Genomic DNA, 19,009 nt, shown 5'->3' on the forward strand with positions numbered 1-19,009 from the left:
TTTTTATGTTTGAGAGTTAAACCAACTTTTTTTATATGTCTTTTAATCTTATATGTGTTTTGTCCTTTTCCATTTTCAAAAATTAATACTCTCTCTATTTTATTTTATATGTCATTTCTTTTTATAAATATATTGGTTATTCCCTCTTCTTATTGGAACACATGTTGACTTGTGGTGCTTGATTATTCCCTCTTCTTATATAGTAAATTTTTTATGTTTGAGAGTTAAACCAACTTTTTTTATATGTCTTTTAATCTTATATGTGTTTTGTCCTTTTCCATTTTCAAAAATTAATACTCTCTCTATTTTATTTTATATGTCATTTCTTTTTATAAATATATTGGTTATTCCCTCTTCTTATTGGAACACATGTTGACTTGTGGTGCTTGATTATTCCCTCTTCTTATATAGTAAATTTTTTATGTTTGAGAGTTAAACCAACTTTTTTTATATGTCTTTTAATCTTATATGTGTTTTGTCCTTTTCCATTTTCAAAAATTAATACTCTCTCTATTTTATTTTATATGTCATTTCTTTTTATAAATATATTGGTTATTCCCTCTTCTTATTGGAACACATGTTGACTTGTGGTGCTTGATTATTCCCTCTTCTTATATAGTAATATTTGAAGCTATATGTTAGAGAACTTGAGTTAACCTTCTCTTTTGTTTATTTATCTTAGCAGAAAAACTTCACATAATAATATCAATGTATAGTTACATAATTTATTATATTTTTATTTGAATTTTTAATTTATTTCATTCAAATTTTTTAAACACGTGATTTATATTTTTCTTACAATATATTTTTAAATTTTTAAAAAATAAAGGCACCAAAACGTGAGAGACAACATGAAACATGAATAAGGAATATGCATGCAACATAATACCTCTATTGCATTAAAAAATCAAGAATCTACATAAGAGTTATAAAAGAATTTACCACATGCATCATAAAAAAGAATTAAAGTCTAAGCATTGTAATATACATAAAATGAAATCTTATTTTTATGTGGATTTATGTTATGTGAACATAAATTGAAATTCAAGTGTTAGAAACTATTATTTATTTTTATTACAATTTTCAAATATAAAAGTGATTAATACAAAATGGATTTTCATTTACCATCTCAATAGAAAAGAAAGACATAAACGGAATTGAGAATATGTTCATCAATGTCAAAAAACATTGGTTGAGCAATCACTTTAGTGCAATGAACGTACAATTATCCCAAAAATACTTAAAAGAACACCTAGAACATTTAAGTTTAATTGTTTAAATTTTGTTAAAGAACACATTTTAATATTGAGAGCCGAACAAATTCAAAATTCAAATCGCTTACATGTTACTATATCATGGTACATTTTAGGAAGATCTAAAAGTAGAATAGTATTCATATCAACCGACAACATAAACTATAAATACAACAAAAGCTAAATATATTTCCTTTTAAAATTCAGATCGCTTCATGTTAATATATCATGGTACATTTTATGAAGATATAAGAAGTAGAAATAGTATTCATATCAACCGACAACATAACTATAATACAACAAAAGCTAAATATATTTCCTTTCAAAATTAAATAAGCACATTGATTGTATAAAACACACTTCTTATCTTAAACAAAATTAAAAAAACTCCTTTCGATTAATAGGAGAAACTATAAACTTATCTTAGAAGAAACATCAATGTAGTCTACATCTCTTTCTGAATATTCTTCTAAGCCAAGAAATCTTCTCTTCATTAACTAATCATAAAAAAATATATTCAAACAACACTAAAATCACCCAAAGGAAATGCAAATAGAAACATAGCCATGAACTAAGAAATTGCAGAGAGCGTATTTTGCTTGTTTCAACAAAAAAAAAACAATAAATATATATATATATAATGAAATTCTATTGTTTCAAATAACTGTAAAAAATTTAAATTTTGAAAAACAGTAACCAATTTTATTTTTATTTTTTAATAAAAATTTGTATTGTTGACATGTGTCATTCTAATTATAATTATTGACAGGTGTCTATATTTATTTATTTAATTATTAATTATTTAAAATTATTTAAAATTATGAAAATTTTGTGGTGTTGACATGTGTTAATTTTTCTTCTGCTTTTATATATAGATAGATTTTGAGTTTTTAAAAAAAATATAATATTGCATTTACTTGTTTCAAAACGCTTGTAAATGATCAAAATGGTCCTTAATGTATGAGCTTTGATTCCATTTGGTCCTTAATGTATGGAGTTGATGGAAATGGTTCTTTATGTATCATAAATTGTGATCAATTTGGTCCTTAACCCTAAAATTTTAATGGCAGCAAATATTTAAAATTTTTTTAACTAAAATCGCTACACGTGGAGCGATTTCCCATTATTTTTTAAGCAGTCCTCGCCTCGGGAATTTTTAATAAAAAAAATTTGAACTTTTTTAAAAAAATGGCTGCTATAGCAGCTATTTCTATTTTTTAAATGATGTTGGGGCAGCGTTGTTAAAAAAATAAATTCACAACAACGATTTTAAAGAAAAAAGAATTTTTTTTTTGGACCGGCAGCGATTTTTATGTTTTTAAAGGAGTAACAGCGTCAATTTTGTCAGAAGAAAATCGCTCCGTCAGAAGCGATTTTGCCTTTTTGGTTAAAAAAAATTTGATGTGTCATTTTGGAATTTTTGGAAACAAGGGAAGGAAAGTCTTGAATGAGTGCATCTTTTACATATTCCGTATATTTTGACGGCAAAATAAAATAAAATATTAATTTTAGGGTTAAAGACCAAATTGATCACAATTTATGATACATAAATGACCATTTTCATCAAGTCCATACATTAAGGACCAAATGGAATCAAAGCCATACATTAAGGACCATTTTGATCATTTTCTCCACTTTTTCAACTCAGCCATTTTAATGACATGTAAGCTCGGTCAATGGTCAGAGGAGTTTAAAATATTGTTTTTGGTAAGTTTAAGAGTTTAGTTGACAAAGTCATAAGTATAAGGGTCCAACTTACAAACGGTGTCAAGTAGGATTCAAAATAAATGATCAAAATTGATATATTTGTTATATATTAAAAATTATTTTAATGGAGTGAAATATATTAAAGATTAAAAAAGAAAAAAAAAACATTATCGGTACTCTTGTCAAAATTTGTGTCTAGAGATTCTTCGAGACATTCTGTGTGTAGAGATTCTTTGAGGCCACCTTGTCTCGAATGGTGCCTTGTTTCTTGGTAAAGTTTGGGAGTTGTGGTCTCCGTCTCCGTGGATCCTTGTTTATGGTGGAGTAAGGTTTCCCCTTTTGTTTGTTAATTAATTCTAGTGATGCCATGATTTGGTTATTTTTCTATATTGATCTGACTGTGACATCGCTGCTACATGTGCCCTCGATCTTCACTTATCTCTGTATATTTGTATCCATTGATTGCATTCTTATTGATTTGTGATAGTTGTATCTTCATCCTCTTTTTTTTTTTTTTCTTATTCCCAGGTATCAAATCAGTGATTTATCATTATTCTAAATCTGCATGTCTTTGCTTTTTTTTTGTATCTCTTCAATCCAATTGAATATATTCCAAGGTTGTTTCCATTCATCCGCAAGTATTCTTTGTAAAAACATTGAATATGGCTGGATGATATGATCCAAATGTTTGTGATTACAATACTTGATAGCTTCTAGGATGGATAGCCAGTGTCTCTGATTTTTTTATGACCGTGGTGTACTTGTAAGATTTCTATCAATGATTCGTGATTATATGAAGGAATTTAAGTTGAAATCCTTGGCGAAGGATGTTACCTTGAAGAAGAACCTTGGTTGAAAGTCTTACTCTGAAGAAGAGCCAGTGTATCAGATTTTGTATTTGTAGCATTTCCAATCTCCTTTGCTTGAGCATATGCTACTTTTTCTTCTTCATCTCTGATGCAAAAACTTTCTTGTATTCCCCCTTGATGCCCCATGGCCCCATCTGTGTTACAGATTACCCTTCCTTCTCGGGGGACATTCCAAACTACTTTAGTCACTTTCAGCTTAGGTTTGCACCTGTCCATCAAACGGATCAGATCATTCCTATCATGTGGTATTTGTTGAATGGATGGCTTTCTGAATTGGTTATATAACTCTTCCAACTCACCTCTTCTCCCCCCATGTTTTAATGTATTCCTTCTCTTCCATAGCTCACTTAGGATTATAGCAGGCCTGATAGATTGATTTTAGCCTGCCTGTTACAGAGACTTGCCACCATTTCATTAAAATCTGTTGTAATTGCAATCCATTTAGGTTAATACCTGCAAGAGACCAAAAAAAGGACCAAGTCCTATCAGTAGAAAAATATGTGGCAAATAGATGCTGGAATGTCTCCTCCTTAGGATTTGAGTAACACCAGCGTGTAGATACCATGTTATATCTTATCCTCTTAAAAGCATCATCTGGTGGTAGTTTGTACTTCCAAAATCTCCACATAAAGAATAAGATTTTTACAGGAAGTCCTTTAGTCCACATGTTCTAATAGGTCTCCATCTTCTGACCTTTGAGTCTGGATGTACTCCCAGGTTGAGCTCATTTAGAATTCCCCTCTTTTGTCCAGTAGCCACTATGGCCCGTCCATCTCCATTTTAGTATTTGGTGGTTGTATGGTCTCAGTGATGTGCTCCACCGCCTCCACTATATCCTCAGGTTGGACGAGCTATGTCAATTTCTCCTTATTCCATTCTTCATTGATCTGCAGCTCATTAACAATCTGAATTCTTTCATCTCAAGAGATATTTGGTGTGGCGTAGTACAATGCACCCAATCCTGTCCAGTTGTCATACCAGACTTGAGTATTTCCTAGTATGCCACCATATATGATGTTCTCTCAAATCTCTAGCCTTTAGCATTTTATTCCATGTCTGTGATCCATATTTTCATTGAACTCTGACTGAATTCTCCTCCTTTCAATATTTATTGCTTATGTAAGAATTCCACTGAGCGTTTTGTTGCGAAATTTCCACCAGAGTTTGCAATATAATGCCATAGAAACATCATGTAGAGATATAAATCCCATTCCCTCTTCCTGTACTAGTAAGTATATATGCGGCCAAACAGACCAATGTTATACTCTTCCCACCCACTGTATTACTCCAAAAGAACTGAGCATACATCCTGTGCATTTGATTAATCACACCATCTGGGGGATTCATTCCTGATAGTAGATGTATCGACATGCTTTGTAGGACATGTTTGATTAAAACAATCCTTCCTCCAAAAGTGAGCATCTTTCCTTTCCAAGATTGCTATCTGTTCATAATCTTAATCAAAGTAGCATTATAGAACTCCTTCCTTTTTCTACTGTAGTAGATTGGACATCATAAGTAGGTGAAGGGAAAGCTCTTTCTACATATTCCAGTAGTGATCTCCACCATTATACTGATGTCTCCTGTGACATTATGATGCATATAAATATAACTCTCTCCTTGTTAGTTTTCTATCCTGAGTTTAATTTCATATTTCCTGAGTAAAACCATAATCAGCCTAAGCGAAAACCGATCAACTGATGAGAATATGATCATATCATCTGCATAAGAAACATGATTGATCTCAGGCCTCTTTCTAGGCATGCCATAACCTATGAATTGTGGTATCTGGTTCAAAGTGTTGAGATTCCTTGTAAGTACTTTTGCTGCTTGAATGAACAAAGTAAGAAATAGTGGATCCCCTTTTTAACCTCCCCTAGAAGATTGGATGAACCCTTGTTGAGTACCAATTATTGCTTATGATTTGTAAACCCTATCAATTAGCCTATCTTCATTAGTGTCTTGGATAAACATAAACATGATAATCTATCATAAGTATTTTCCATATCTAACTTCGTAACCACATTAGTGGTCTTGGTTCTTAATCTGATTTGTTGAGATAATTTCCTGCGCCACTTGTATATTCTCAGCTATACTTCTTCCCTTCACTAATACAGCTTGATTTAGAGAAATAATATTCTCTAATCCATCTACTAGTCTTTCATTAATCAGTCTGAAAATTAAATATTTTATTCACAAAATTACTCAGGCTAATTCGTCTCATGACAGAGAAGGTAGTGATCAGATCCTTCTTTGGTATAAGAACCAAGATAGTGTGTGTAATGAATCTTGGTCACAGAAAAAGGCCCTTACCATATCTGAATGTCTTGTCCAGTGATTTCCCAATAGGTTTGATAAACTAAGCTTGTGAAGCCATCTGATTTCCCAACACTTTCTCTATTAAAGCTAAATATCACCTTCTTCACCTCCTCATATGTTGGCATTTCTTCAATATCACTATTCTGAGCCTCAGAGATCATACCTGGTACCTTTTTTTGAAATCAAAATGTCATACCTGGTCTAGTAGCTAAAAATTATCTGATTCTTGTTGAACTAGTTTTTGGAAAGTCTGACGCCTCCTCGGTTATTTCTTCAATGGTCTCCAATCAATTGTCATTCAGATCCTGTATTGCTCTGAGCTGTTGTCTCTCTCTTCTTTCTTGAACATATGCATGAAAGAATCTCGTATTTCTTTCTCCTTCCTGAAACCACTACATACCAGCCTTATGTTTCCAAAATTGTTCCTCCAAATGTAAATATTTGTTCAGGTCAGCTTGAACTCTATGAAGTCTTTCCCAGTTGTTAGGGGAGGATTGTGTCTCAAACTGTACCTCATGCACCTTATAACATCCTCCAATGCTTCTATTTCCTGCACTATGTTCCCAAAAGTGGTCTTACTGCATTGGGTCAGCGCTGCTTTAACCTTCTTCATCTTGTGGTGGAAACGTGTGAAGGGGTTGACCATAAAGTCTGATGTCCAGTTGGTCTTCACTATGTCTAGGAAAGTTTCATTCTTAGGTTTCTTAATAGGAGTGTTATTTCTTGAATAAGATATCAATAGGGGGGCATGATCAGACGCACTTCTAATCAAGTGAGTAATGTCAATACCAGGATATCTACTCTCAAGTAATTGGTTGCCCAAACATCTCTCCGGTCTTTTGGAAATACAATCCTCATTGATCTGACCATTGCACCATGCTCCCCTTGAAGCCTAAGTCATGGACTCCAACATTCTGTATACATTGGGTGAATTCTTGTATCTCCTGAACCCCAACAGTTAATTCACCATATTTTTCTTCAAGTGATGTAATAATATTGAAACTCCCTCCAGTTTAATTCACCAAAGACGTGCAATCATCCAAATGAAGAACTTTGAGGTGGTTTACATGAAGGAAGAAGAGAGTTCTCAAAAGTATTCTATTTTCCCATTTTATTTTATGTGTAAGTGTTAAAAAGAAAATCAAAAGATTTTTGTAACTTAAATCTTGATATGCAATAATACTTTGAAATTCTAAAATCATATTATTAAGTATAAAATAAAATCACATTGGCAAGTCTATAAGCACATCAGTGAATTTGGAGTTGAGCCGATGAAAGAAGAGAAGAAAACTAATGGTTGATTTCATGAATAATAAGGCAGGAACGGATATGAAGAATGATGGAATTGCTGCTGCAAACATTTCTGCTTTACATTGTATCGATCTCTCCAGCCCTGACATTCATACCTCTGTTACTCTCCTCAAACAGGTACCTCTCTCTATCTATCTATAGCTATATATATATATATACTAGTGGCAAAAACTCTGTGCTTTATATGGGTCCAATATTTATTCACGAAGTTATTCTTTTAAGCCGTTTCGATTAAATAAATTTAAATTTATCTAAAATAAGTTGTGTATATGTTTTTGTATGATAGTAAATCATCTCATTGAGTATAAAATGAATACTTACAAATACTATTAACATTGTAAATTTTAAGTGGTATTGATTAAATTAATTTGATTTTTTTTTCCAAAATAAGTTATATATATTTGTGTGATAGTAAGTCATTTATCTAAAATATAAGTTATATTTATGTATTTGTATGATAGTAAATCATGTAAGTAAAAACTGAATACTTATAAATATTAGTAACATTGAAAATTTTAAGTGGTGTTGATTATAATAATTTAAAATTTTATATATATATGTATTTGTGTGGCAGTAAATCATTTATATCTAAAATAAGTTACATAATAATTACCTACAAATATTATTAACATTGTAAATTTTAAGTAGTGTTGATTAAAATAATTTTAAATTTTTATCGAACATAAATTATATATATTTGTGTGGTAGTAATTTTTTTTCAAAATTTTGTGTCTGTGTGAGGTCCAAAAGCTCCTAATCTACTACTTATTGATACTACTAATTTACTACTTTAAAGAGGTAAAAGAGAGGAGCTTCCCAAAATGACCCTACTACCAAAAGCTCCTCTCTTTAGTTGCTTATGAATAAGTAGTAATATATATTATGCAATTGTATGTATTCATGTTTGTGTTTGATGAAGAAGCGTTGTGATCTTTATTGGCTATTTATCGAGGCTGATGGTAGCAGCTGTAAAAGAACAACTTATCATATAACGTTTGCAGAGAACGAATGAGCTATCTTGTGAAATTCACCTGAATTAGATACAGAGAGTTTAGGCTTCCTTCTTTTTATATAAAAATACCTTGAAATGTTCGAATAGTCTAATTTGAGGAGATTCAATCTGTTGGACAAATTGAAATTTCTGTTAAAACATGGAACCAAAAATTAGTTTGAAGCCCTCTTTTTTGTCCGTTACTTAATTTCAGTTTAAGTCATCCATTCTGTCCCTATCTAAAGTGATGCTAGGCTGCTTCACAGAGGTGCGCTTCGCTCCACCACATGATGAACATGTTTTTAGCTAACTATCGAGCGCTTAAGCGCAGCTTGTACTCGTTCCTCACTTGTTCAACACTACATACAATATTTCATTCCGGACCTCACTAGCTCTTTGCTTGCTTTTCAACTAACTAATGTTCGGAGTGGAAGTGCTCTTAATCATGCCATTGTTGTCCTGTCAAAACCTTTCAACATGAAGATTATTTTCTTTCCACCTAGCAGGAAATTACCTAACTGTAAATGATCAAACTTTGTCTCTCAGACATTTTTCCCCAAGTTCCCGCCCCCTGCAAGGGATAGGACCTGTATTAACTACATTTTATAGAATCACCACTATCTCTGCTTTCTTTTGTCACATTTCCTTTCTTTCGTCTTCATTTATATTCCATTGAGATATCTTATTGCTCCATTAGCTCATATGTGTTTGCTATTGGCCACAGGCTTGCTTAGATTCAGGATTTTTCTATGTTGTCAATCATGGTATTAGCCAGGAGTTTATGGATGAGGTTTTCACTCAAAGAAAAAAGCTCTTTGATCTTCCTTTGGAAGAGAAGATGAAGCTTCTTAGAAATGAAAAACATCGGGGCTACACTCCTAGTCTAGATGAACATTTGGATCCTGACAATCAAATAAATGGTATGTCTCCATCATCTCTCTTGTTCTTATTATTGTTGGATTAGAGTTAGAGGTGATATACCCAATGTTCACTGCACTACCAGTAGGATTAAACTAATTAAGATGAACCACAAAAATACCATAATAGATATACTTACAAACAAAAGATGACAAGTCTCACCTATACACCTACCTAAGAGAGAGAGTCAGAGAGAATGCTCATATGTGTAGGATGGTTAGACTCTAATATCTCTTTACTCTCGCAGTACAAAAATAATATAGATAGCTTATCATAGAACAGTGTGAAAAGTTACTTTAGCTGAGGCTACCTAGTGATTAGTCAAGATAGAGCTCACACAATAGTTTTGTCTGTATTATCTGAAAATGAGAATAGTGATGCATGCTTTTTAGTCATATTGAATGTTTTATGGTTTACTATCTTGTGTGAGGTCTTCCCATTACAAAGTTTTTATGGGTTAGTAATACACTATTTACTGGCAGTTAGCTGCATTCACACTGTAATATCTGCATTTGTCTTCACTTCCTTTAATAAATGTATGGCATTGGAATAAAAAGTAGGAAAATGCTACTTTTTCATTTAGTTGGCTGCTTTTTGATGGGCCTTAGGTGACTATAAGGAGGGATATTACATTGGTGTTGAAATACCCGAAGATGATCCTGAATCTCAGAGACCATTTTATGGGTCAAATGTGTGGCCTACTGCAGGTAACTTTCGAGGGGTTTCTAGTCATTCACCTGAGGAATACACAATGACCTTCCCAAACATCATTATTTTATGAAGCACTTAAAATTTAAATTGGTTAGTATTCTGAAAGGTACCTTGCCTGGATGGAAGGAAACTATGGAGAAGTATCATCAAGAGGCACTGTGAGTTACTGTCTTCCAATCATATTCTTTATACTCTCTAAGTTTTCATTATCTTGTTAATGAGCATATTGCATTAGATCTTCAAGTTTGTTTCCACCCCCGCATTTCTCATTTTTCTATCATTTGCTTCCTTTCTTTGACCTGCATCAGTGAGGTGACAAAAGCAGTATCAAGGCTCATAGCCCTTGCACTTGATCTTGATGTTGACTTTTTTGATCGGCCAGAGTTTCTTGGCAGACCAATTGCTATTTTGCGCCTACTGCATTATGAAGGTGAAGATGGGGAAATATCACTAGAGCCATCATGCTTTTCTATTTGAAGTGAATTGATATTTTGATTTCATGTCAAACTAGGCAAACTTTCTGATCCATCAAATGGAATTTTTGGAGCTGGTGCACATTCTGACTATGGTCTGATAACTCTTTTGGCCACAGATGATGTCTCTGGCCTTCAGGTCACATCATCAAAGTAGTTTGAATTTTCTAGATATATTTATTTGTTGTTGATGTGGAGCATGAACTCTTAAATCTGTTTCAGATATGCAAGGATAAGGATGCAGAGCCTCAGATTTGGGAGTATGTGCCACCATTGAGAGGGTGAGACATAATAAGTTTCTTAGTTCTATTCTCTAATTTGTAAGTAAATCACAAGTTATAACTTGTAAGGTTTGATATTGCTTAGAATCATGTCTTCTCCTGCATGCAGTATCCAACAAAGACAGCATGCCTTTTGTTAACAATGTAAAAAGTTAAGTCTGAATCATCTACAAAGTGAAATACAAGTTTCTGCCCTCTATTATCTAATGGACAAATTAGTTTACAGAAGAAAGTATTAGGGGGATATTGTGATTGACATTCTACTTACAGTGCTTTTGTAGTGAATCTTGGTGATATGCTTGAGCGCTGGAGTAATGGTATTTTCAGGTAATATATGATGGTTGTGCATGTTGAGACATGGCAATATTGGTTTCACTATCTTTTTTCTAAAAGTAGTATATAATCCCCCGTCCCCAAATTATTTGGCGATCTTTTCTAATATCACTAAGATCCTTCGCTTCTAAAAATCGTACCTTTTTTCTTGTCAGCTAACTTTTTGCTCTTCTGTTCAGGTCAACACTGCATCGGGTCCTTGGAAATGGTCAAGAAAGATTTTCTGTAAGCCCTTGAATGGTTTTTGGATGCTTTCATATTGAAATATTATAAATGACCTTTTAGAAGAGTCTGGAAAGAAATGTCTTTAGAATGTTATAATATAATATATTTTTCTAATTATGTATGTAAGTGAATGGAAGGAGATTTGTCAATACTATATATATATATATGATATAACTTGTCCAAAAGATGATTAGGTTTTTTTTAACATATTTATTAGAGTATAATGATTTAGAGAGCTGCATTTACTTGTTCTAACTGGAGGCATCAATGAATAGCAAATTAGCTCTTACTCTTCTTCATGTTGTGCAGATTGCATATTTTGTGGAGCCAAGTCACGACTGTCTTGTTGAATGCTTGCCAACCTGCCAATCAAAAGTCAACCCACCGAGGCAAGTAATATATGTGGCACAAAACTAAGCTATCATACATTTTTGGGAAATTACATCTGATATGTATTTGTCTTGAAAACATATTTCATTGGTTTTTAAAAAACATGAGATTTTTTTTTGCTTTATAAGAAATCCTTTATGTCCTCAGTATTATTGCTTACTGAAGTTGTTGTCTGGTTGCTGCTCTATCAGGTATCCTCCAATCAAATGCGAGACCTACTTGCTCCAGCGTTACAAAGACACTCATGCTGATAGAAATTCTTACAAATGAGATTCTTGGTAACTGCTAAAATACAAATGCCACCGCAACATTTCTTGCACATATGGTTTAATGTTCGACACTATGGTTTTATCTGTATCTGAAGTTACTTGAGAATGTGTGTGATAGAATTGTATAATGGTTTATAATTCACCATGGAATAGGTACATTTATACAACTTTGCTTACTTTTGCTATCTACTCATCCACTTTTGTAAATCAGGGAACAACTGTTGTACAAAGACTTCTACAGATAATACTTTTTAGTTTTTAGTGAGTCATTCCTATATGCAATGATGGAGGAGCTGGGATCAGCAGAATTCTAACCAACTGCTTACTCCAACAGTTTGGATTGAAGAATGTCAAGGACATGTGTAGATTTTATAGGGTTTGAAAAATGAAACTTCATATTAGTACTTTTAATAGCCATTCAAAAATGAAGTTTTAGAATTTTGCTGTTATCATAATGGTACTTCTATTTTGCTCATTTATTTCTATCTAATTTTTTATATGATTTTACTATAGTTGTCAATTGTCGTAGTCTAAATATAAAATAAGAGTAAAGAGAAAAAAATAGAAAATATTTTTAATTATTAAAGAAATATAAAGGTATTGATTTTAGTTAACCATTAAATTGACCTGCTTTTTTTTATTGGAATGACTCATTCAAAAAATTCTACGCAAGCCATTTCTATTAGAAATATCGTATGTATTAGTTGAGTGACTTTGTATTTGAAATGACAATAGTAAGTTGCTCTATAGGTGAAGTAATAATAGTACAATGACTTTTTTATTACAAAATAAAATCACTTGCTATAAAACAATGTCACAGATCACTAATAGTGTTGTCTCATATAACGATACATCTTCGCAACACCGAGATGGATAGAATATTTGGAACAATGGGACTCCTGAAGAATCAACCCGACCAAATATTCAACACGAATCAACTGTTGCAACAGATATAACCATCTGTTGAAAACGCGGATGCAAATTATTGAAAAAATTGCAGGTATACCCAGATGATGATGAATGATTCTAAGAACTATTAATCTTACTTACCAAATAATGGTGTGTGAACACAATCACTTATGAAGTAATGCCAATTGATACCGAACGAAATCTGGTCCAATAATTAGCTAAATCTGATTCAAGAAGAAGATAAGAAGAAGAAGCACAAGGAATAGCAGCCAAGACCAACAATGTACGAACAAGAAGAAGAAAAAGATGAAGAGAACGGGAAGAAGAAAAAGATGAAGAGAACGGGAAGAAAGCAAGCAAGAAGGAGGAGGAGGAGGAAGAGGAGGGCAAAGACGAGGAGGAGGAGGAGGTAGAAGAAGAGGAATCCGGCGGGGAGGCGGGGGAAAGCTTTTATTTCCCCTTTTGGTTCGCTAGCTTCCCTCCATTTTGGTTCCCACCAAATTTGGTTAAATTAGGTTTTACCCTTTTACCCCTCATTTAATAAAATGGACCAAACTGTCAACTTAAAAACTTGAGGGCAACTCCCACAAATGTCTCATAAATCCTTAATCCTTAATTACATAATTGCCACCTACACTCAATAATTAAAACTTATGTCATCGCCATTTAATTTTGACACCTTAATTCAAAATCCCTAGTTAGTTTGGTTCATATCTATTCATATCTTTTATTTAAGTATGATGTCCATTTTATTTTACTAGTATAGCTCTGTTTTCTTTCTCTATTTGCAGATTACATTCCATTGTTGATTAGTCTGATTGATAAATATATTTGATTATTTTCCTTGTTTTCTTGTAACATTTTGGTGAAGTTCATGTTGAGTTTTAGCTTAATTCAAATTATCATTCTCAATTATGTTGGTTACATTTAATGTTATTAATTTGATCGACAAGTTATTAATGTTTTGCGCTTTTTGATGGGTCAGACATGGATTAGCATATTAGAAGATTATTTCCTTTATGTATTGTTGTTGTTTCTAGGTTCTTGTGTATTTCTTGGATTGTTTTAGAGTCATTTTAATACTTATTCATTTTATTGAATTGTTAACAAACAAGTTGAAATTGGCCAATGAAAAAATTTGTCCATCGATTTTTGTGGTCTCCCCATTTTAAAAGGCGGAAATTTAGTTTAAGTTTTATTATATGTTATACGTTACAATTAAAATTGGCCAATGAAAAATCTCTTCTTCGATTGTAGAGGTCTCCCCATTTTTAAAGATGAAAATTTAGTTTATATTTACATTCTTTGTATGTTAAAATTGGCCAATATAGAAATTACTGTCAATTTCCAAGGTCTCCCATGTTCATAAGACGGTTTTTTATTTTTTTAAGCTATTATTTGATTCATTCATTTTTATTCATATTTATTTATTACTAACACTTTTACTAAGTGTATTTACAGGTACCTAGAGTTGCTTCCAATTGAAGCTATTCGGATGGAGTTCGAATTATATTTTTTATTCATTATTGTGTATATTATTTACGTTAGGCAAACCTTATGTCGTTTCTTATATTATTGTTTTATTATTTATCACATGTTTATTATATTTGTACATTATTTTTATCTCCTCCTCAATTTGAAAAAATGAATACAGTTGGGACCCATAGTTGTGGATTTCGAAGGATGCCTAATACCTTTCCTTCGAAATAACTTGAACCCTTACCTAGAATTCATTGGTTTCGTAAACATTATTTTAAGTTAATTAATTAATCGTTTTCCTAGTTGTTCTAAAATTAGGTGACGACTCCTTTTAAAATTCTTTTATTCTTTTAAAATTTAATTAATTTTGTGTGTCACCGCGACGTTGCCTCTTCGGGATATTAACAGCTCTATCGACATGTGCATAGTTGGATGTATCACCAACTCATGGAACTGCCTTATACTCTACAACTGATAGTGATCCCAGAGTTAGGTCTTTGAATTAATCCCGCAACCACTTCCTCAGGCTACGAGGTACATACTTCTCTAAGAAAGCCTCAGAGAACTGAGCCCATGTCATCAAAGGTGACTCGACTGGTTTGTACTTTAAATAAGATATCCACCAATGCTACGCTGGAACCTCAAGGTGGTAAACAGTGAAATCAACCCCGTTGGACTCCACCAACCCGAGGTTATGCAACCTCTCCTAACAACTGACTAAAAACTCGTGGGCATCCTCACCTACAACACTGATAAACCTAGAGGGACCTAATCTAATAAACCTTCCCAACATCTTCTGCTCCTCAGAAGTCATAGATGGCCCAGGAACCAGGAGCAAAAGTCACAACCTGCTGAACAATTGTACGAGGAGCTACAATAGCATAATGTGCTTGTGGGTCTCGAACACCCAGTGCCCCTGCCTAGGCCTGAGCATCCTCTCTAGTCTGGGTGCTATTGAAAGGCTAGGCATAGTACTTTATTAGATAAGTGGCCTACATCAACATATGAAGAGTAATATTTTTTTATATTTTTTATTTACGACTAGCATTTATAATTTTTCATTAGCAATTTAGCATAATACAAAAAAATTTGTAATGAGATATTAACTCAATATTATTTTAGTTCTAGTTTATACAATCATGAGTGATACTTTTAGTTATTATCTTTAATGTTTAATCTGTTATGTTCAATTTATATTATTATTATGTGATGTGTGCTAAGTTTAAAAAATAAATTTAATGCTTGTCAAGAAGTCAATTTAATATATTTTCATGTAACTTATAGCGACCGAGACTTTTCCTTGTAAATTTTTTATATTTCTGAATTAATTTATCTTGTAAAATATGAGAGAATTTGTCACCATTTTAAAATTATCAAATTAACGAAAAACTAGTGAATTATTACCATTTACAAATTTGAACGTCATCAAATTTTTGTTATTTTTAATTGTATGATTATGGATGAATTTTATTATTATTTGAGATATTTTATTATTTTTTCAATTTATACGACTCTAATTTTAAAAATAATATCAATATATGACATAATTAAATGTCCTCAAATATTTGTGAATTACTGACAAAATTTTTATCATCAAAGATAACTTTTAGCAACGACTAGATTAAACTTTTCAAGACAAATATTATTATCACAAAATAAATTAGTTCATCACAAGTTGGCTACATTTAGTGACAATATATATTGTAACTAATCATGATAATTTATAGTAATAGTTATATCTTGTCGGTAAAAAAATACTGTTAGTGACAAGATGATAGATTTCACTACAAAATTATCAACCTTTTTTATAATGATAATATTGTCCATGATTTATACATTTTAGGATGAAACAATTTTTGGTATATAAAAAGCAATCATTAGTGATAAAATTACATTTCTTCAACTACGAAATATATATAGCTTTAGAGACAGTTGATGTCATCACCTATTGAACTAAATAATTAGTGAATGTACTTTTATCGATAATATTAATAATTTTTTTAGTGACAAAATCATAGAATTAACTACAAAAAAATTACACTTTTTGTGACAAATAAATTCGTCACAAATATTAACGCACTTGGAGACAATTTTTCTTTTTGTAGTTAATATAACCTTTTTAGTGACGATGCCCTAAATCGTTTATGTATACTTTTAGTTAACCACGTTCAGTGTGGACTGATTGACGAAATTTTTTTCTTCACACAAGATCTTTGGTGACGAAATATGATTTATAAGTGACGAAATCATTTGTGCTTGATAATCAAATTTTGTTGTAGTGATGTTAAAGGCTTTATAGACGAGCCAATTAAGTCTTATTATCAATTATTTTATCAACATCTCTTATTTAAGATTTATTACCTATAAGTTATTGAAGTGATTTTCTACTGCAGTTGCATGTACACCTTTTGCATATTTGTCCAGTCTTCAATTTACTAGTAAGCTAGACCAAAAGTTCGTTTGTGACCAATAATAGTTGTGAGTGTTGGCTTTGTCCAAGGTATAAGCTCGAGACGTGATAAAGATTCACCTGAGTATCCAACTCCTTCTGCATAAACCACCAAAGATAAGATGTAAGTTGTGTGCCTCGATTTTAAATAATAGAACTGGACACCCCATGCAAGCGAACTATCTCTCGAATGTTGATCTTGGCTAACTTCTCTGAATTACTAGTCTGAACCAGTATGACATGTGCAAATTTAGTCAATCGATCCACAATGACCCATTTAACATCAAACTTACCCAAGATACGTGGAAACTTTACCACAAAGTCCATAGCAATCCACTACCGCATCCACTCTGATATGGGCATCGTTTGAGTCGTCACACCTCCAGACTTTTGGTATTCATATTTCACTTGGTGATAATTTAAATACTAAAATACAAAATCTACTATGTCTCTTTTCATACAACACCACCAAATCTTCAAGTGATTAGCAACAATCTTTACATATTATTTTTTTACGAAAAATGGCCTAAAATGTCCTCAACTATCCCCTCGACTATTTGAATTGGTACAAAACTACCCTCCATCCACCTTTCGACCCCAAATACCTCTTACGTCAACCTTTTGGTTCAGAAATACCCTCGATATTAACCATCCGGCTCATATTTGCCCTTATTATTAACGGCTTTCCTAAAGTTAAATAACTAAATATTTATTTATTATGTTGCCTAATCTGATTGGTGCAAATTTAAACCCTTCTCAAATAAATAATAATAATCGCATATAATTGATATTTTGACACGATACGCTTTAAAGTAACATTCAAAAAATGATTAATTTCATAATATCTTTCTATTGACCTATTTCAAATCAATACCGAATTTATAATTATAGCCTAACTCATAGCTTGGGATCCATCTAAAATCTGCATATGAATGTCCATATAAGAAAATATTTTTCTATTAATATGAAATTTTCTATTAATTATTCAATTGTCTTATTTATTTTCTCTTTTATTTCTTTTTTCATCTCTTATTCATTAGAATGTCAGATATTTAAACTTTAAATGAACTTACATGTTCGTATTCTTTTAATTTATATTATTACTATGGTGGGGTAGGTTAGGGAGAGGAGAAAAATTATTCTTATTTGTTTATTTTAAATTTGGATACACACAAAAGAAAAAATGTTATTGAATTATCTTTTATTAAATCAATTATTTCTATATAAATTTCCTCGTTATTTTCCTTCTTTTTTCTCCATTGTTTTGTCATAAGTTTTAAAAAAATTAAATTTAAAATAATGGTCACGATCCAAAAAGAAAAGAAAAAGTAAAAGAGAGAGTAAGTAGGGGGAATGAAGTGATTTTACTATGAAACTCGAAATTAGGTTAATCATATGAGCACATATATTAAGTGATTTTAAATTATTTTAATGGATAAGTGCCTAAAATATTCTTAAACTATGAGATTTGGTACAATATTGTCCTCTCATCCACCTTATGAGTGCAACCCGTTAGAAAATAAGAGTACGTTTGAGCCAAAAGGTTGACATCATAGGTATGAAAGCTGAAAAATAGACAAATGGTAATTTTGTATCAATTCAAATAGTTGAAGTATATTTTAGTTTCTTTTCCATTTTTATAGTTTACAAGCTATTACTCAAAAGAAAGAAAAAGAAATAGGGTAAGTAGTAATTTACTTTTACTATATTGACCAAAATCACCCTTAAACTATACCTAAACTTAAATTACATCCTTAAAGTATTATTTTTAGCAGAAAAAATCCTTCAAATATTTGAAAGTGAACAATTTTCACCCTTCTACTTGAATTTATCAGAAAACTAACTGATCCCACAAATCAAGTCATCCATTCGTAATTATTATTCTTAGATACGCCAAAAATACTATCATGAACTTGTTCGATAATTGAGTTTAGCATTATGCAAGATCTTTTAATTTGATAGTTTTTTTTTCATTTACTTTTATGTAATTTGATATTAAAAATATTATTAATTGAAATATGTTTCTTCTCAATTGAATATGCTAGAAGCGACGCTTGTTGGAGACTTCAGCTTCTAATAATGTAGAATGAAACTCAAATGCGAGACATAAACAATATTTTGA

General features: G+C 31.7%; 1 protein-coding gene across 5 annotated transcripts; it reads left to right on the forward strand.

The window, feature by feature from the left end:
• Positions 1–3,130: 3,130 nt before the first annotated feature.
• Positions 3,131–12,355, forward strand: LOC102588507 (probable iron/ascorbate oxidoreductase DDB_G0283291). Of its 5 annotated transcripts, XM_015304330.1 has the most exons (13): positions 3,131–3,284; positions 6,941–7,270; positions 7,470–7,576; positions 9,175–9,370; positions 9,977–10,075; positions 10,186–10,237; positions 10,388–10,509; positions 10,591–10,691; positions 10,775–10,833; positions 11,104–11,160; positions 11,346–11,391; positions 11,701–11,780; positions 11,973–12,355. In XM_015304330.1, the coding sequence occupies exons 3-13, from the start codon at positions 7,478–7,480 to the stop codon at positions 12,049–12,051; spliced, it is 990 nt and encodes a 329-aa protein (XP_015159816.1). In that variant the 5' UTR covers positions 3,131–3,284; positions 6,941–7,270; positions 7,470–7,477; the 3' UTR covers positions 12,052–12,355. The 5 variants fall into 5 exon arrangements, with proteins under 5 accessions (XP_015159816.1, XP_015159856.1, XP_006338145.1 ...); XM_015304370.1 differs by lacking the exon at positions 6,941–7,270 and having other exon boundaries at positions 3,131–3,289; positions 7,466–7,576; XM_006338083.2 differs by lacking the exon at positions 6,941–7,270 and having other exon boundaries at positions 3,131–3,289.
• Positions 12,356–19,009: the final 6,654 nt, after the last annotated feature.

This window comes from Solanum tuberosum, unplaced genomic scaffold (assembly GCF_000226075.1).
Source record: "Solanum tuberosum cultivar DM 1-3 516 R44 unplaced genomic scaffold, SolTub_3.0 scf00003, whole genome shotgun sequence".
In the NCBI taxonomy this organism is placed as follows: Eukaryota; Viridiplantae; Streptophyta; class Magnoliopsida; order Solanales; family Solanaceae; genus Solanum; species Solanum tuberosum.